Source organism: Coregonus clupeaformis, chromosome 40 (genome assembly GCF_020615455.1).
Source record: "Coregonus clupeaformis isolate EN_2021a chromosome 40, ASM2061545v1, whole genome shotgun sequence".
NCBI classification, from domain to species: domain Eukaryota; kingdom Metazoa; phylum Chordata; class Actinopteri; order Salmoniformes; family Salmonidae; genus Coregonus; species Coregonus clupeaformis.
Genome location: NC_059231.1, coordinates 18,964,422 through 18,984,900, shown reverse-complemented (window position 1 = coordinate 18,984,900; position 20,479 = coordinate 18,964,422). Strand labels below are relative to the sequence as shown.

The 20,479-nt window shown below is 43.4% G+C and overlaps 1 protein-coding gene across 1 annotated transcript in view; it reads left to right on the top strand.

Annotated features, from left to right (window-relative positions):
• The window catches only part of LOC121555146 (diacylglycerol kinase beta-like), a 124,666-nt gene that overhangs the window by 34,489 nt on the left and 69,698 nt on the right, over positions 1-20,479 (top strand). Inside the window, exons 12-15 of the mRNA XM_041868950.2 lie at positions 1,446-1,520; positions 9,508-9,593; positions 9,797-9,886; positions 16,170-16,330. Coding sequence (XP_041724884.2) covers positions 1,446-1,520; positions 9,508-9,593; positions 9,797-9,886; positions 16,170-16,330 — 412 coding nt within the window. The remainder of the gene's footprint in view (positions 1-1,445; positions 1,521-9,507; positions 9,594-9,796; positions 9,887-16,169; positions 16,331-20,479) is intronic.

The window sequence follows — 20,479 nt, the reverse complement described above, 5'->3', positions numbered from 1 at the left end:
CTTCTCAGCTGAGCCGTTGTTGCTCCTAGACGTTTCCACTTCACAATAACAGCACTTATGGTTGACCGGGGCAGGGCAGAAATTTAACGAACTGACTTGTTGGAAAGGTGGCAACCTGTGACACTTAGCTCGTCGGTAGAGGCCATTCTACTGCTAATGTTTGTCTATGGAGATTGCATGGCTGTGTGCTCGATTTTACACACCTGCGGCTGAAATAGCCAAATCCACTAATTTGAAGGGGTGTCCACATACTTTTGGCCATGTACTGTATGTTTCATACATTCCTGTAATGCTACTGCCAAAATATTTTGCCTGACTCTTCATCATAGAATCAAAGTAATGTGAAGCTAGCATAGCTAAAGCTAACAGCAATAACTGCCTGGTCTTTGGAGATTAAATTCTAGAATTTTTAGGCTATGTAATTACAGAGGATTTTGGAAATAATGATGGTCCATTGGCTGTTCTGACACAGTGTCCTAAAAGCAGTTGTTAATGAAAATGAATGTGTTCACTGTTTCAGCATTCTCTCCTCTCTCCTCCCACCATGCATTTCACAGCAACAGGAGACCCGCTTTTTTGGCTTCAGAAACTCCATCACCATAGCAACAGTCTTAAATACCACTTAAAGGGAAAATTATTCTCTATTATTAGACATGTTCTTGTACAAAAATATGCATTTAATCTCTGAGTACAAAAACAAAGCCTATTTCTGATCCCTTTGATGTCAATAAGGAAATGAAAGGGTTGGTGTTGAGTCACTGGTTGGTTTTGTTTTTGTGAATGAGGCTTTCAGGCAGTTTAAGTACTGTTTCACAGCATTTTAAATGTCACACAGTCCTCTTATATTAATTAATTTCTCCTTCTGAATGAACTTGGGAAAACTTAAATTGAAGTTTTCTTTATGACACGTTCATAACAGTATCATAACAAACTGTATCTGACACACTATATAGAATGAGTTGCACTCTAAGCCAAATGGTTTGTTCGCCGTTATGCATTCTAACCTAGCGGTCGGCTTTCTGTTGTCTCATGCCACTGCTTTTCACATTCTGACCAAAGTGCAGTGTGGGTATCGTAAGCTAACGACGCAATTACCAGTGCAAGGGCAATGTGGAGGCTTCAATAGAATAGATCTCTGATGCAGCTCCTGCTGGTCAAGGTTACAGGAAACTTCTGTGTCAATGGGAACAGTACGCTGTACAGATAATGACAATTTTAGAGCAAAATAACATTGACTCCATGTTATCTGTGCTTTTTAAGTAACACCTGTAATTAAATGGTGCTACTTCACATTCTATGTCTGTCTTTTTATGCATGAAGTATTACCTCTCTCTCTTTCTCTCTTTCCCTCGCTCTCTGGCTCCATTGTTGCACATACAGTTTGAGTTTGTCAGGTTGTGTGTATGTGCAGTAACTCTAACACAGCTGTGAAATGTATTCTACAGGGTATTGAGAAAGTTCCAGTACCTGCTGAACCCCAGGCAGGTGTACAGTCTGGACCGAGGGGGACCCATGGTGGGGTAAGACCAATTCATCACTATAGACCCATGGTGGGGTAAGACTAATTCATCACTATAGACCCATGGTGGGGTAAGACTAATTCATCACTATAGACCCATGGTGGGGTAAGACTAATTCATCACTATAGACCCATGGTGGGGTAAGACTAATTCATCACTATAGACCCATGGTGGGGTAAGACCAATTCATCACTATAGACCCATGGTGGGGTAAGGCTAATTCAATACGATAGACCCATGGTGGGGTAAGACTAATTCATCACTATAGACCAATGGTGGGGTAAGACTAATTCAATACTATAGACCCATGGTGGGGTAAGACTAATTCATCACTATAGACCAATGGTGGGGTAAGACTAATTCAATACTATAGACCCATGGTGGGGTAAGACTAATTCATCACTATAGACCCATGGTGGGGTACGACTAATGAATCACTATAGACCCATGGTGGGGTAAGACCAATTCATCACTATAGACCCATGGTGGGGTACGACTAATGAATCACTATAGACCCATGGTGGGGTAAGACTAATTCATCACTATAGACCCATGGTGGGGTAAGACTAATTAATCACTATAGACCCATGGTGGGGTAAGACTAATTCATCACTATAGACCCATGGTGGGGTAAGACTAATTCATCACTATAGACCCATGGTGGGGTAAGACTAATTCATCACTATAGACCCATGGTGGGGTAAGACCAATTCATCACTATAGACCCATGGTGGGGTAAGGCTAATTCAATACGATAGACCCATGGTGGGGTAAGACTAATTCATCACTATAGACCAATGGTGGGGTAAGACTAATTCAATACTATAGACCCATGGTGGGGTAAGACTAATTCATCACTATAGACCAATGGTGGGGTAAGACTAATTCAATACTATAGACCCATGGTGGGGTAAGACTAATTCATCACTATAGACCCATGGTGGGGTACGACTAATGAATCACTATAGACCCATGGTGAGGTACGACTAATGAATCACTATAGACCCATGGTGGGGTAAGACTAATTCATCACTATAGACCCATGGTGGGGTAAGACTAATGAATCACTATAGACCCATGGTGGGGTAAGACTAATTCATCACTATAGACCCATGGTGGGGTAAGACTAATTCATCACTATAGACCCATGGTGGGGTACGACTAATGAATCACTATAGACCCATGGTGGGGTAAGACCAATTCATCACTATAGACCCATGGTGGGGTAAGACCAATTCATCACTATAGACCCATGGTGGGGTAAGACTAATTAATCACTATAGACCCATGGTGGGGTAAGACTAATTCATCACTATAGACCAATGGTGGGGTAAGACTAATTCAATACTATAGACCCATGGTGGGGTAAGACTAATTCATCACTATAGACCAATGGTGGGGTAAGACCAATTCATCACTATAGACCCATGGTGGGGTAAGACTAATGAATCACTATAGACCCATGGTGGGGTAAGACCAATTCATCACTATAGACCCATGGTGGGGTAAGACTAATGAATCACTATAGACCCATGGTGGGGTAAGACCAATTCATCACTATAGACCCATGGTGGGGTAAGACTAATGAATCACTATAGACCCATGGTGGGGTAAGACCAATTCATCACTATAGACCCATGGTGGGGTAAGACCAATTCATCACTATAGACCCATGGTGGGGTAAGACTAATGAATCACTATAGACCCATGGTGGGGTAAGACCAATTCATCACTATAGACCCATGGTGGGGTAAGACTAATGAATCACTATAGACCCATGGTGGGGTAAGACCAATTCATCACTATAGACCAATGGTGGGGTAAGACTAATTCATCACTATAGACCCATGGTGGGGTAAGACTAATGAATCACTATAGACCCATGGTGGGGTAAGACTAATGAATCACTATAGACCCATGGTGGGGTAAGACCAATTCATCACTATAGACCAATGGTGGGGTAAGACTAATTCATCACTATAGACCCATGGTGGGGTAAGACTAATGAATCACTATAGACCCATGGTGGGGTAAGACTAATGAATCACTATAGACCCATGGTGGGGTAAGACCAATTCATCACTATAGACCCATGGTGGGGTAAGACTAATGAATCACTATAGACCCATGGTGGGGTAAGACCAATTCATCACTATAGACCAATGGTGGGGTAAGACCAATTCATCACTATAGACCAATGGTGGGGTACGACCAATTCATCACTATAGACCCATGGTGGGGTAAGACTAATTCATCACTATAGACCCATGGTGGGGTAAGACTAATGAATCACTATAGACCCATGGTGGGGTAAGACTAATGAATCACTATAGACCCATGGTGGGGTAAGACCAATTCATCACTATAGACCAATGGTGGGGTAAGACTAATTCATCACTATAGACCCATGGTGGGGTAAGACTAATGAATCACTATAGACCCATGGTGGGGTAAGACTAATGAATCACTATAGACCCATGGTGGGGTAAGACCAATTCATCACTATAGACCCATGGTGGGGTAAGACTAATGAATCACTATAGACCCATGGTGGGGTAAGACCAATTCATCACTATAGACCAATGGTGGGGTAAGACCAATTCATCACTATAGACCAATGGTGGGGTAAGACCAATTCATCACTATAGACCGATGGTGGGGTAAGACCAATTCATCACTATAGACCCATGGTGGGGTAAGACTAATTCATCACTATAGACCCATGGTGGGGTAAGACCAATTCATCACTATAGACCCATGGTGGGGTAAGGCTAATTCAATACGATAGACCCATGGTGGGGTAAGACTAATTCATCACTATAGACCCATGGTGGGGTAAGACCAATTCATCACTATAGACCCATGGTGGGGTAAGGCTAATTCATCACTATAGACCCATGGTGGGGTAAGACCAATTCATCACTATAGACCAATGGTGGGGTAAGACCAATTCATCACTATATACCCATGGTGTGGTCACACTATAGATACAGCCCTTGTTCTGAGATTTGATCTATACAGAAAATAGTTAAAAATTATATGTGTAGAACAAGGTTCCCCAACTGTCCCGTGGGTGGTCTCATTTGGCCCGCAAGTTTTTTGAAAAAAAAGAAAAAAGAAAATGTCAATTTTTGTATTTTAATTTTTAATTGTTGGACGTAAAAGACTGTGAAAACACCAGGAAATCAGATCCAAGTGATTTTAATTGTACACTACCGGTCAAAAGTTTTAGAACACCTACTCATTCAAGGGTTTTTCTTTATTTTCTACAATGTAGAAAATAGTAAAATAAAGAAAAACCCTGGAATGAGTAGGTGTGTCTAAACTTTTGACTAGTACTGTATTTGGTAGTAGAGTAGAGGCCTGAGGGCACACACTTAATATGTTGTGAAATCTGTTCTGAATGTATTGTAATGTTTTTAAAATGTATAACTGCCTTAATTTTGCTGGACCCCAGGAACAGTGCAGGAAGAGTACCCCAGGGGCAGCAGCTAATGGGGATCCATAATAAATACAAAGTAGAAAAAAATACAAAAGTAATTAAGTGTGCCACAAAAGTATTGCCATGAAAAAAAATTGGGTTGAAAGACTGAAAATTGACTAATTGTTAGCGAAATTCTCAAAATCTTGGACCCATGCAAAGTTGTTCTATTTGGAATTTTCTTCTGTCCCAGATGGAACTTGGTTGTGCAACAGAATACAGGCCAGGGTTCACTGGGGTTCAAAATGTATTTTTACTGAACACAACATTGGCAGTAAGCTACTGCACCATCAGACTCTATCTTCTCTCCTCGACCCTATATCTACCCCATATCCTCTATTCTCCACTAATTCAGCTGCTCTGCTTTAGAGGTTAAGAGGTCTTAAAAGCCTGTGGAACCACTGTGTTAGAAACAGTACATGTAAACAAGGACATGCGCACGCACACACAAAAACACACACACACTTCACCCACTTGACACACAAACACGCACACACTTCACACACTTGACACACAAACACACACACACTTCACCTACATGACATACAAACACACACCCGATATGCGCATCATCCTAGCCAGAGGATACCTTGTACCTTGGTTGAGTTGTGCAATATGGAACAGTTCATTCGGGAGAAATGCCCTACACAGCAACAACAAACATGAATGCTATCTCCTGAGAGTGGCCAAGTTATTTTATCCCTGCCTCCCCCTCCCCCTCCCCCTCCCCCTCCCCCTCCTACTCCCCCTGCCCCCCCTTCCTACTCCCCCTGCCTCCCCCTGGTAGTTGTTTAATTAGTCGTGATAAGTTGCACTACCTTTCATAACGAGAGCAGTGAAGAAACTGGCGATGGTGTGTATGAGGTAGTAGGATGGAGGGGAACAGTGGTTTGTGCATATGCTGTTTTATTGTCATTTAATGTCAACCATCTTTGAGAGTTGAATCTTAATGAGGGAATAGCTTGGTTATGAAAGTGATGATGCTTGACAGACAACCATACAGTATATCATCAGCACATGGACGTGTGGCGGATCAATCTGATATTATGACAGCCAAGTTATCTTTTTTAATCTTTCTTCATTCTCTTCTCTTGTGTTACTCCTCCATTGTTGGCCATACGTACAACACTTACAAAGGCATATTTATCAGGCCATTATGGATACATATCTCAATATGTGCAGCTAAAGACAGGCCTAATTTAGTCTGGCTGTATAGCATAGCAGACAGGGTAAATATAGACCCAGACAAGTTCTCCAGTGCCGTTACCATGGGCACCATGGCAACAGCCTCAGTCACCACCAGGCTTTTAGACAAGTGGCAGAATGAAGGTGAGTGATTTGTTTAGAGAATACAATTAGTTGTTTTGTGTAGATTAAGAGTGAGGTCTCTCTCATTGTTCCTGTTAATGCAGATCCTCATTTGGCCCTGTTGTTGATACACTTTCTCCAACTAAGCCCACATGCATAAAACATTGTCACGAATTGTCAAGCCTCATGCGGTTAGGTTAAAGGATATTAATGTTTAATGTTGACGTGCAACTGTTTTGTTAAATGTGATACATACCCAGATCGGTGCTGTAGCTACAGATTTCCCTGAAGTGCTGGCATGCTGGTGTTGTGCATCACTGAGCGTTAGTGCAGTTCACCTCAATGACCAGGTGAGACAGCTGTCTGTCACACTGGTGTCACCAGCCTTGTCAGTGGTACGCACACACACACACACACACACACACACACACACACACACACACACGCACGCATGCACACACACAGCACACGCATGAACAGATATGTGTGTCATGCATGCACACACACAGGCATACATGGGCACAGGCACACACACACACACACCCACACACCCACACACCAGTGTGATGTTTGCACCGCAGCTGTTTTTTGGGGACAGATGAAAGCCCCTGTCAACACCTTTGTCCTGGCCCAGATGAAAGGTCCCTTTGAAGGTGACACTCTCTGGCCAGGCACCAGTCACTTTAATGCATCTCTCGCTCTCTCTCTGTCTGTCAATTCAATTCAATTCAAAGGGCTTTATTGGGAAACATATGGGAAACATATGTTTACATTGTCAAAGCAAGTGAAATAGAGAATAAACAAAAGTTAAATAAACAATAAAACATTTACAGTAAACATTACACTCACAAAAGTTCCAAAGGAATAGAGACATTTCAAATGTCATATTATGGCTATATACAGTGTTGTAACAATGTGCAAATAGTTAAAGTACAAAAGGGAAAATAAATCAACATAAATATTCACAATGGTGTTTGTTCTTCACTGGTTGCCCTTTTCTTGAGGCAACAGGTCAAAATTATTGCTGCTGTGATGGCACACTGTGGTATTTCACCCAATAGATATGGGAGTTGATCAAAATTGGATTTGTATTTCAAATTCTTTGTGGGTCTGTGTAATCTGAGGGAAATGTGTGTCTCTAATATGGTCATACTGTCACGATCGTTAAATGGAGTAGACCAAGGCGCAGCGTGATGAACGAACATGTTTATTTATCTTTAGTGATAAATACAGACAATAAACAAAACAACAAACGATACGTGCAGTCCTACGGTTTAACACAACCGACACGGAACAAACCAAACGGAAACAAGATCCCACAAACACAAAGGGAAAACAGACAGTTTAAATATGGTTCCCAATCAGAGACAACCAGCCACAGCTGACACTCGTTGCCTCTGATTGAGAACCACACTGGCCAACATAGAAATACAATACTAGAACACGACATAGAAACACAAACACATAGAAACTACACACCCTGGCTCAAAATATAGAGTCCCCAGAGCCAGGGTGTGACACATACATTTGACAGGAGGTTAGGAAGTGCAGCTCAGTTTCCACCTAATTTTGTGGGCAGTGTGCACATAGTCAAAGCTTTCCTTAATTTTGGATCAGTCACAGTAGGTCAGGTATTCTGCCACTGTGTACTCTCTGTTAATGGCCAAATAGCATTCTATATGTTTGTTTTCTCAGAATTTATCTGGGTCTAATTGTGTTGCTGTCCTGGGGCTCTGGGGTTTGTATTTGTGAACAGAGCCCCTGGAACAGCTTGCTTAGGGGACTTTTCTTCAGGTTCATCTCTCTGTAGGTGATGGCTTTGTTATGGAAGGTTTGGGAATCGCTTCCTCTTAGGTGGTTATAGTATTGAACGTCTCTTTTCTGGATTTTGATAATTAGCGGGTATCGGCATAATTCTGCTCTGCATGCATTATTTGGTGTTTTATGTTGTACAAGGAGGATATTTTTGCAGAGTTCTGCATGCAGAGTCTCAATTTGGTGTTTGTCCCATTTTGTGAATTCTTGGTTTGTGAGCGGACCCCAGACTTGACAACCATGAAAGGCAATGGGTTCTATAACGGATTCAAGTATTTTTAGCCAGATTCTAATTGGTATGTCGAATGTTATGTTCCTTTTGACGGCATAGAAGGCCCTTCTTGCCTTGTCTCTCAGATCGTTCACAGCTTTGTGGAAGTTACCTGTGGCACTGATGTTTAGGCCTAGGTATGTATAGTTTTTTTGTGTGCTCTAGGGCAACGGTGTCTAGATGGAATTTGTATTTGTGGTCCTGGCAACTAGATATTTTTGTCTTACTGAGATTTACTGTCAGGGCCCACGTCTGACAGAATCTGTGCAGAAGATCTAGGTGCTGCTGTAGGCCCTCCTTGGTTGGGGACAGAAGCACCAGATCATCAGCAAACAGTAGACATTTGACTTCAGATTCTAGTAGGGTGAGACCAGATGCTGCAGACTGTTCTAGCACCCTCGCCAATTCATTGATATATATGTTGAAGAGGGTGGGGCTCAAGCTGCATTCCTATCTCACCCCCCGGCCCTGTGGAAATAAATGTGCGTGTTTTTTGCCAATTTTAACAGCACACTTGTTGTTTGTGTACATGGATTTTATAATGTTGTATGTTTTTCCCCCAACACTGCTTTCCATCAATTTGTATAGCAGACCCTCATGCCAAATTGAATCAAAAGCTTTTTTGAAATCAACAAAGCATGAGAAGACTTTGCCTTTGTTTTGGTTTGTTTGTTTGTCAATTAGGGTGTGCAGGGTGAATATGTGGTCTGTCGTACGGTAATTTGATAAAAAGCCAATTTGACATTTGCTCAGTATGTTGTTTTCACTGAGTTAATGTACGAGTCTGCTGTTAATGATAATGCAGAGGATTTTCCCAAGGTTGCTGTTGACGCATATCTTTGTTATAGAGTCAAAAAGATTGGAGAAGTGGTTTATCTATACATCTCTGTTTTGGATAGATAACTCCTCGTGTTGTTGTTTGTTTAGTGTGTTCCAATTTTCCCAGAAGTGGTTCGATTCTATGGATTCTTCAGTTACATTGAGCTGATTTCGGACTTATTTTTCCGTAGTGTATTGCTGTATTGTCTCTCTCTCTGTGTGTGTGTGTGTGTGTGTGTGTGTGTGTGTGTGTACTTGTATATTTACGTATTTATGTATTTATGTCTTCCCAGGCTCAACTTCTTCCATGATGTCCCTGATTTCCAGGTGCTGGCGTGTGGAGGGGACGGGACAGTGGGATGGATCTTAGACTGCATTGGTGTGTCTTAATTCTATTGGATTAAACCCATGTATTATACATGAACACAGTCAAATCTGTCCACCTTTATAGCTGTGAGTGTGTGTGTGTGTGCCTGATAAGCATAGGAGACTATAACACTATACTGTACAGTACTCTGGTTAAACCTTAATGTTTTTCTCCGAATTCTAATCATTATCTTATCGTTATCTGTCCATCTGCAGACAAGGCCAACTTCGCAAAAGATCCCCCTGTGGCTATCCTCCCTCTGGGCACAGGGAACGACCTGGCAAGATGCCTACGCTGGGGCGGAGGTGAGAAGCTGTGTGTGTGTGTGTGTGTGTGTGTGTTTGTGTGTGTGTATGTATGTGTGAGTGTGTGTGTACATAGATCGCAGTGCGAGTATTCTTTTACTTCTACCTAATCACTGAAAGCTCCCATCAGCAATATTTTCCTCAATATCTTCACAATGCACCTGTTGTGTCCTCGTGGTTCTAAACCAGTGAAGGCTGGTGGGAGGAGCTATAGGAGGACAGGCTCATTGTAATGGCTGGAATGGAATTAATGGAACGGTATGAAACACATCACACATATGGAAACCACATTTGACTCCGTTCCATGAATTCCATTCCAGCCATTACAATGAGCCCTCCTCCTATAGCTCCTCCCACCAGCTTCCACTGTTCTAAACCCATCCTCATAGAGCTAATTTGAAAGTGTTCTATAATGCAAAGCAGAGTTCCTATATAATCCCTGCTCGCCATTGGCTGGGCCTGTTTTTGGGCCAATGATTGCGACCCTGATTATGACAGACTGCTTGACCTGACCCTGGCTTGTGTAGAGTAAAGACCAACCGAGCACTTTAGCCAGGCAGCAGGCTTATGATCTGATATTTGTAAACTAAATGGACAGTTAGTTCCCAGGGGCTTTTCGACCAAGCACCAGTTTAATATATTATCTTCTCGAAAAATCTTTTAAAAGCATCTGGATTCTTTCTGTGAAGACATTAAGTTTTATGACCATATTTACAGATAGTACAGTAGTAGATTCAGAAGCTGGGACTGTGAGTGACGTACTGTATCACAGTGGTCTGTGTGTAGAAACATATTGCACATGCTTTTTAATTCCTAGCATAGTAAACCAATCATCCAAATTGTGTTTGGTGACAGAATCTCCTATCGATCTCCTGTTAACTGGCAGATGTTATACGATAGATGTTATGGGCCTGTTTTGTAACTATATAAGTCAGGACTGGGCTGTATGTAAGTCTATGTGTGCATCACGTATAGTGAAATATGCTTGTATGCAAACATGAAAGAGCATGCTATTGTGTCATAAGTAGTCGGTGAGCTTTTTGTTCAATCTTCAGTGTATAAAGTAGGCTAATTGGCTTCTTACATTACATCATCATTGCTTTTTCCCTCTGTGATTTAGAAAATGCTCAGACTGTTGGAGAGCACGTGAGGGGAAATGCGTGTCATCACACGGGCCATGGCTCTGTGTCAACATCCCCTGATGCAGACCTGGGTTCACATAGTATTTGAAAAATCAAGCACAGTTCCATTATTTGAAAGATTTCAAATACTAGGTGAACCCAGGTCTGGAGCACAGAAGGGGGAACACGTGTCATCACACATGAACCCTGGCTCTCAGGACGGGTCGCCATGTGAGTGTTAATGTCCCCTGGTGCTCTGAGTGATGGGTCCTCATTAGACACTCACGCCTCCATGACAGCCACTGGTGTAACGCTAACACCCCGGCCCACCTCTCAGCAGTACTGATCACAGACATCATTAGAGTCATTGTTGTTCAGACCCACTTGGTCTCCAACACAGAGGACCCGCTTACCGGAGCCCGCCAGGGGTCGGGGGTTCTATCCCATGGCACAGTATAATGATGACCCTATTGTGTATGCCTCTACTCTCTACTTCTACACTCTAAAAAATGCTAGGTTGTTTGGTTGACTCAACTGCTGGGTTGTTTGGTTGACCCAACTGCTGGGTTGTTTGGTTGACCCAACTGCTGGGTTGCAGGCGTTGGTTCACTTGGTTTGTTGATGCTGGGTTATTGAGACGTGACCCAGCGGATCAGATCAGAAGACTAGAGGCAAGTTTAGTAGGGGAGTGGCTTTCAGATAGTTATTTTTAGCCAACCCTAAGAGTAAATGTCATTCATGTTCATCTATTCTGTTGTATAGTTATCACATGTTAAGGTTGAACATTTACATTTTTGTAGCTTCAATCAGGCTTACAGAAGTGTATGAATTGCCTTAAAGCTAATGCATATCCCATTGTTGGGAAAGATACCACCTTATTATAATATGTAATAAATAACATTCTAGAAGAATACAAGACAAAGGAGATGATCGTGGACTACAGGAAAAGGAGGGCCGAGCACGCCCCCATTCTCATCGACAGGGCTGTAGTGAAGCAGGTTGAGAGCTTCAAGTTCCTTGGTGTCCACATCACCAACAAACTATCATGGTCCAAACACACCAAGACAGTCATGAAGAGGGCACAACAACGCCTATTCCCCCTCAGGAGACTGAAAAGATTTGGCATGGGTCCTCAGATCTGCTGCTACTCGCTGTTTATTATCTATGCATAGACACTTTACCCCTACCTACATGTACATATTACCTCAATTACCTTGACTAACCTGTACCCTGCACATTGACTCGGTACCGGTACCCCCTGTATATAGCCTCATTACTCTTATTTTATTGTTGGTCCTTTTTATTTTATTTTTACTTTAGTTTATTTAGTAAATATTTTCTTAAATCTTAGTTTTCTTAAAACTGCATTGTTGGTTAAGTAAGCATTTCACGGTAAGGTCTACACCTGTTGTATTCGGCACATGTGACAAATAAAAATTGATTTGATTTTGGATTTGATTTGAATGTGTAAAATGCAAAAAAAAATGATATTTTAATTGCAGTATGTAAACTTAACATGATGAAAAGGAATGACATTTACTCTCATGGGTGGCCAATAACATCTATCTGTAAGCCACGCCTCTTGAAATAACCATAGGATTACATTAAGAAAGACCCAGCTGCATGTCAACCCAGCATGACAGTAAAAAATACCTAACTGATAATTAAATTAAACCATGTTTGGATAATTACCAACAACCCAACATGTTGGGTTATTCACACAACTGGCTGGGTCAAAATAACCCAACGTGTGTTATGTCCAATATTTACCCAGTGCTGGGTTTCCAAAGAACCCAAATTGGGTTGTTTTTAACCCAGCATTTTTCAGTGTACCAACACTCTCTCTCAGAGAGGTCCCGTTCTATCCCGTACCACAGTTTAATGATGGGTATTTTGTGTACGCCCATACCGTCTACCAACAGTCTGTCTCAAAGAGGCCTGGAGGTTACATTTACATTTTAGTCATTTAGCAGACGCTCTTATCCAGAGCGACTTACAGTTAGTGAATACATATATATATAATTGTTTTATACTGGCCCCCCGTGGGAAACGAACCCACAACCCTGGCGTTGCAAACGCCATGCTCTATCAACTGAGCTACATCCCTGCCGGCCATTCCCTCCCCTACCCTGGACGACGCTGGGCCAATTGTCCGCCGCCCATGAGTCTCCTGGTCACGGCCGGCTGCGACAGAGCCTGGATTCGAACCAGGATCTCTAGTGGCACAGTTAGCACTGCGATGCAGTGCCTTAGACCACTGCGCCACTCAGGAGTTACGAGTTCTATCCCGTGGCAGTGTACTTACTTATTAACTCCTCTTCATCCCCTCTGGGACAAACGGCCACAATGATGACTCTATTGTGTACACCCATACTGTCTGCCATTAGGCTGTTTTGTCAGTCGCAGTGTGTACTTCAGATGTACTCCCTTGTCACAACTCAATCTTAGTTTTCTCTTTGCTTGCTTCTAGGAATCTAAGGCCTCTGACCTCACGTCAAATGGAATACAGAAAGCACTATGCAACTTGATGAATACTAGATCTTAATCAATTTATAAAACTCGTTCTGAGAGCCGGGTCTGACAGTGTGGGTGATCTTAGTGTGGACGACCTTAGTGTGGGTGACCTTAGTGCGGGTGCAGTGGCGATTTTAGCATGTAAATATTGGTGGGGCAAAAAAATAAAATAAATGTGGGATGCATGCCAGCAAAGCCACTACACAACACAACACTAAACAATACATTAATTGCACTATAACGGTGACAAACAGTGCCCACAAACTGTTAGGACCTACATAAAGCTGTCCCAACAGCAGAGTCCCAACTGCAGTCCCAACACCTTACCACTGTTACACCTGGCTATCAGCGGAGCCTTGTCTGGCAGCAAAACAGTTCATTCAGCCTCATTTACTGCCTTTAAAAAAACCATAACTGATATGGCTGACTTGCTTAAACAAATGTGGTTTCTACTGACAATTGAGATGTACAAACTATGGCATAAGGGGATGACAAGTGGATAAGAGGCAATCTGTAATTTCGATTAAGACATTAATGAGAGAACCAGGATGGACGTAGTCAATATAACTATTTGTTCAGCACTTTTGAAATGTACAGCTACAGAATTCAGAACATGGGCCGTTTGTCACGCCCTGGCTCTGGGACTCTGTTATGTTGAGCCAGGGTGGGTTGTTTCTATGTGTTTTGTGTGCTAGGTTGTTTATCTAGTTCATGGTGTTTATCTAGTTTATTCAAGCCAATGGTGCGCATCGTCAGCCCGGTCCGGCCCGTCCCTGCTCCCCGCACCAAGCCTGTGGTGCGCGTCGTCAGTCCGGCACAGCCCGTGCCTGTTCCACCGGTGCTCCACTCCGGAGCTAGAGCAATCCGCTCCACCAGTGTTCAGTCCAGCTCCGGCCAGCAGGGCCAGACCGGACCAGGGGCGCTTTGGGGGGTTAGAGAGGGAGTGGGGGTCATGCCCGGAGCCGGATCCGCCTCCGAGGAGGAATGCCCACCCGGCCCTCCCCTGTTCGGTTTATGTTTGGCGCGGTCGCAGTCCGCGCCTTTGGGGGGGGGGTACTTTCACGCCCTGGCTCTGGGACTCTGTTATGTTGAGCCAGGGTGGGTTGTTTCTATGTGTTTTGTGTGCTAGGTTGTTTATCTAGTTCATTTGTTTCTATGTTGGCCGGGGTGGTTCTCAATCAGAGGCAACGAGTGTCAGCTGTTGCTTGTTGTCTCTGATTGGGAACCATACTTAGGCAGCCTGTTTTCCACAGTGTTTTGTGGGATCTTGTTCCGTGTATGGTTTGTGTCTGTAACCAAGGACTTCACGTATCGCTTTGTTCGTGTGGTGAAATATAATTAAAGTATGTTCGCATTCCACGCTGCGCCTTGGTCCTCTCTGTTCGACGATCGTGACACCGTTCTTACAGTGTTCTCCCTGTACACCAAGTCAGAACCGTAGGATAAATAAAGGGGGCATATAAGCAGACAATGAAAGCTCTTACAATATTCGATGATTACATTTCTAAAAAAGAACAGCACCACCGAGTCAGAACAATTGGCGAAATTAAGAGGTGAAAATAGACCAAATTATTAGGGTGAGGCACATGGGCGAGGCACATGGGCTACTAACAGCTTACAATAAACACTTAGTATTACTTTCTTAGCTACAGACAGTCCCTGGCATATTACATCATTTATGCAGCAGCATATAAGACATTTTTGGACTCACCTTGTTGTGCTGTGCTCACTTGAACAGGAAGGTGGCGCGGCGGTCCTTCGTGGGCAAATGTTGTCATCAAAGAGAAAGAGGCAGAATTTACAATTCCGAGTTGGATGACCGTTCAAAATGTATTTTCCCATTGTTGAATTTGCGATTTCCAACTTGTTGTATAATGTTCATGTCCAATGGCCGATGAGCACTTACTTACTCTTCATTATTTCTCTTCATATGACAAGGATTAAAAAGGATTTGCCAGTAGATTGTCGACTTGATTCATGATGATGACTGCTAGCTAAGATTTTGAAAGTAAGATGTTGACATGATCAGTCCAATCAAAGCTCCTGTACATATAACGTGATTTGAAGTCATTTTATCTGTGGCCAATGACCTTGAGCCTTGTTTCAAGGGCACTTCTAATGTAACTCTATGACAGGACCCAAAGGGCTTGAATCTTCGATGTCTACTCTTACTAAGGACTTAGACTTGGCGGTGACGTAGTGTCCCCATGAGTGACAGAACACTGAGCCAATCACGGCACAATGCTCCTATTTTCTGCTGGCTTGCCCCACCTCCACAGAAAGCACTGAGCTAGGCTGAAACACCCGCATTTTGGAGCTACCATACCCAAGAAAACAAAAAAGAGACCATGTTTGTATGCGGCTTTATTAACTCAATGATATATATATATATATATATATATATATATATATATATATTTTTTACATTGTTTGCAAACTGATATGTGACGTATTAATGCCAACATAACATGCAACATGCATGTATTTTTTTTTGCAAAAAATATGGCTTTGCCCCACATGCCCTGAATGACGGGTCACCACTGTGCGGGTGACCTTAGTGCGGGTGACCTTAGTGTGGGTGACCTTAGTGTGTGATGGCTGTATCTCCTTGTGATATGTCTCACCCGTCTCTTTGTCCTGTCCTGTAGGTTATGAGGGAGGCAGCCTGCTGAAGTTCCTGCGGGACATAGAACACAGCACAGATATGATGCTTGACCGATGGAACATCGACATCGTCCCTGTAGACAAGGAGGAGAAGGGAGACCCAGTCCCCAACAGCATCGTCAACAACTACTTCTCCATCGGAGTGGTGAGGGAACAGACTATGCACACACAGACTCACCCACACACTCACTCACTCACATTCTGTTTATCAGATTCACCAGGAAATGTTTGTTGACATGCAGAACCAATCACATGCAGAACCAATCACATACAGACCCAATTTTCACCGTCAAATTCTTATCCTTAAAAACACTCACACACACAATCCTACCTGCCTTTCCATTTTCAGATCCAAACATAAGCAGGACATATGCCCAGTACTATGCCACAGTATGGGATTGCCTATACCAGCAGGAGTTAAACAATTTGCAGAATCACTGGTGGTTTCTTAGCCTCTCAAGCAGGTTAATTACTGTTTCCCCTTTTAAAGGGAAGGAACCAGCATCGCCAAGGTCCCTGTTGCTCAGCAACCCTTTATCTCTCTCCTCACGATCCCTGTGTTGAAACAAACTACCATGAGCTCGCCTCAAACGTAATACACTAGAGGGACCAGAGGGACGAGGTCAAATGAATGCTGTCTCAGTTGTTGTCTTGTTGTCTCTCTGTCAACCCCTGACACTTCAGATGGATGTTTCCTATATCTGTTATTCAATCAATCAATCAATCAATTTTATTTTATATAGCCCTTCGTACATCAGCTAATATCTCGAAGTGCTGTACAGAAACCCAGCCTAAAACCCCAAACAGCTAGTAATGCAGGTGTAGAAGCACGGTGGCTAGGAAAAACTCCCTAGAAAGGCCAAAACCTAGGAAGAAACCTAGAGAGGAACCAGGCTATGAGGGGTGGCCAGTCCTCTTCTGGCTGTGCCGGGTGGAGATTATAACAGAACCATGCCAAGATGTTCAAAAATGTTCATAAGTGACAAGCATGGTCAAATAATAATCAGGAATAAATCTCAGTTGGCTTTTCATAGCCGATCATTAAGAGTTGAAAACAGCAGGTCTGGGACAGGTAGGGGTTCCATAACCGCAGGCAGAACAGTTGAAACTGGAATAGCAGCAAGGCCAGGCGGACTGGGGACAGCAAGGAGTCACCACGGCCGGTAGTCCCGACGTATGGTCCTAGGGCTCAGGTCTCTCAGTTGGTTTTTCATAGCCGATCATTAAGAGTTGAAAACAGCAGGTCTGGGTCAGGTAGGGGTTTCGTAACCGCAGGCAGAACAGTTGAAACTGGAATAGCAGCAAGGCCAGGCGGACTGGGGACAGCAAGGTGTCAGCATGCCCGGTAGTCCTGACGTATGGTCCTAGGGCTCAGGTTCTCAGAGAGAAAGAGAGAACGAGAGAATTAGAGAGAGCATACTTAAATTCACACAGGACACTGGATAAAACAGGAGAAGTACTCCAGGTATAACCAACTAACCCCAGCCCCCCGACACATAAACTACTGCAGCATAAATACTGGAGGCTGAGACAGGAGCGGTCCGGAGACACTGTGGCCCCATCCGAAGAAACCCCCGGACAGGGCCAAACAGGAAGGATATAACCCCACCCACTCTGCCAAAGCACAGCCCCTGCACCACTAGAGGGATATCCTCAACCACCAACTTACAATCCTGAGACAAGGCCGAAAAAGCTACGGTTGCTTATTAAAGCTACGGTTGCTTAACTGTAACGTGCCTGCAGCATCTCATTTGAGGGAAACAATCCCTTTTATGGTCTTTCCTGTCTTTATTTTCTTCAAGCCCACCAGGCATCATTGCACGGAAGCCTAAAAATACACACCAGGAGTAGACAGTGGGACTAAGCTGAAGTGTGATTGGTACATAATATGTCTGGACCAATCACAGGTAGGATGAGGACCAGGGAGGAAGGGGCTAACTTGGCAGGGATACCATGCACTACTGTGATGTTATGCAACCCGGCCCCCACTAGTCCCACGACTGCCACATATTCATCAGGTTTCTGCCAAACACACGACTCTACCCTCTTGTTACTGCTGCATTATGGGTACACCCTAGCCAGCTGGTCCCAGATCTGTTTGTACTGTATAGACAACTCCTATGTGCTAATACAGCTAATGCAGCACCAACAGATCAGGGATCAGGAACACTTTCAAAAGTAGCTTACTGGTTTCACTACTTGATCTCATAATGGTCAGCATATTGCTGACAGAACGGAAAGACAACATGCTTTAAATATAATGTGGATTATATCAGCAAATGGCCAAGCCTCTGACCTTTCTATCTAGACAATGGATGTTTCTCCACTATGTGATGCCTGTGTCAGAAGGGCCAGGGGATGCAGGCCAGGGGGTGGCCAGGGGACAATACCCCCTATGGGATTCAGATGTGGACTGGTGGGTGGTAGTGCCAGTGCCAGGATGGTCCACACTTTGGTTGCAGCCACTGTCTAACATCTACCTCGGCTGTAGACCCTTTCTAAAGAAGGGCTGGCTACGTTTTAAACTGTTATTGATGATAGAACAGTTATTTACTGTCCATTTACAGTCCACTAAAATGTATCTAAATTCTGTGTTTCTCAGAGGACCTTTTAAGCTCAAATTCTGATCCCTTTAAAGGATTCTGTGTTTATGTAATCTACTTATACCATTGATATTACCATGTTGTAGATGGCGCTATGATCCAATACAGCATGGCATGGCCCTTACCCAGGGAAACAGATCGCATCGCAGTGACTCCAGCAGTCAGGGACAGATGGCTGCGTATCTGGCCACCAATGACACCTGAGCAAACGAACACTAGAACTGTGACTCAGTCACGCCATATCATGATGTAATCATTGGCGGCCCAGAATCGGGTTCAATATCCATACCCATATTGGGGCAGCGCTTCCTGCCATCACACTCACAGACCTTCCCTTCCCGAAGCCGGGGTTAGGTTGCCATGGCATTGACGCTCTCAAGGCCAATTTTCGAATCTCAACTGTCATCTGTTTCTTGTTGCAGTAAGTTAATTGTAGATAATATGGTAGTCGTAGTGACATGGAGAACGCTCTAGGCTGGAGATAAAGATGTTTTGTGGTATTGCTATTTTGTTCTCTGCCTCAGATGACTTTGTAATGCTTTTGGGCATCAGTGCTTTGCATTAAGTACACACTTAAGCTTGATCATATTAAATAACAAATGAAATCTAACAATCATACAACCTACAAGAGTCAAACATAAATCAATATTGAAAAGAGCTTCATATAAAATCTTGACCATCATGTATTTTGATCTATGAAATTCCTGTTTAACAACTCTGGTCATTGTCAACTAACTTTGATCTGAATACAAAGACGCTGACTGAAGATTGTCTAGAGGAAACCAACGCTTTGATGAGACAGCTTCATGTTAGCCATACACTATACAGAGACTGCATTAACATTAACCCTCAGTCAGCACTGTAAACACACAGAACAGATGGGAGAGGAGTCTACATCACAGGAGGCTGCTGAGGGGAGGACGGCTCATAATATGCAAGATGGTGTAGCAGTGCGGTCGTGTATTCTGTTGTGTCCTCGTGTAAATAGCCAGTTTTTTTTAGTTTTTTGTATTTTTTTGTATATATTTCTCTATCTCACTTTCCATCCTTTAACTAAATATACTTTCCTGCAACTCACCTCACCCAATGTGGAACGGATTCTATTATTTATTTATACCTTTTATCAAGAACCTACAGCTGAAACTAGCCAGCTAGCCAGCTAACTAGCTACTTGCTATTAGCCACCCTTAGCGGTCTTCACCACTGTCCGTGGCCTGCACTACCTACCAGCCAGCTCTAGCCTGGACAATTATCGGCCAGTCTGCACAGCGTGCTATCGACCCAGAGCATATCGGATTTTCTGCCGGAATCACTGAATCACTGGACCTTAACACCGGATCATCGCAACTAGCTAGCTGCAACCGAATGGCTGTTGTTGGCTAATCACCACTGTCCCGACGCACCAGTTAGCCTTGAGCCAGCCTCGAGCCAGGCCCATCTCCCGGCTATCTACCTCACTGTCAACTGGACGGGACCTCCTAGTGTCGACACGGAGCCCCGCCGATCCATCACGACTGATCTGCCGACTTAATCATCTGATGTGGTTTCAACAGGCTTCCAGTTGCGACGACCATTAATTTATTTTTATTTTTATTTAACCTTTATTTAACCAGGTAAGCCAGTTGAGAACAAGTTCTCATTTACAACTGCGACCTGGCCAAGATAAAGCAAAGCAGTGCGATAAAAAACAA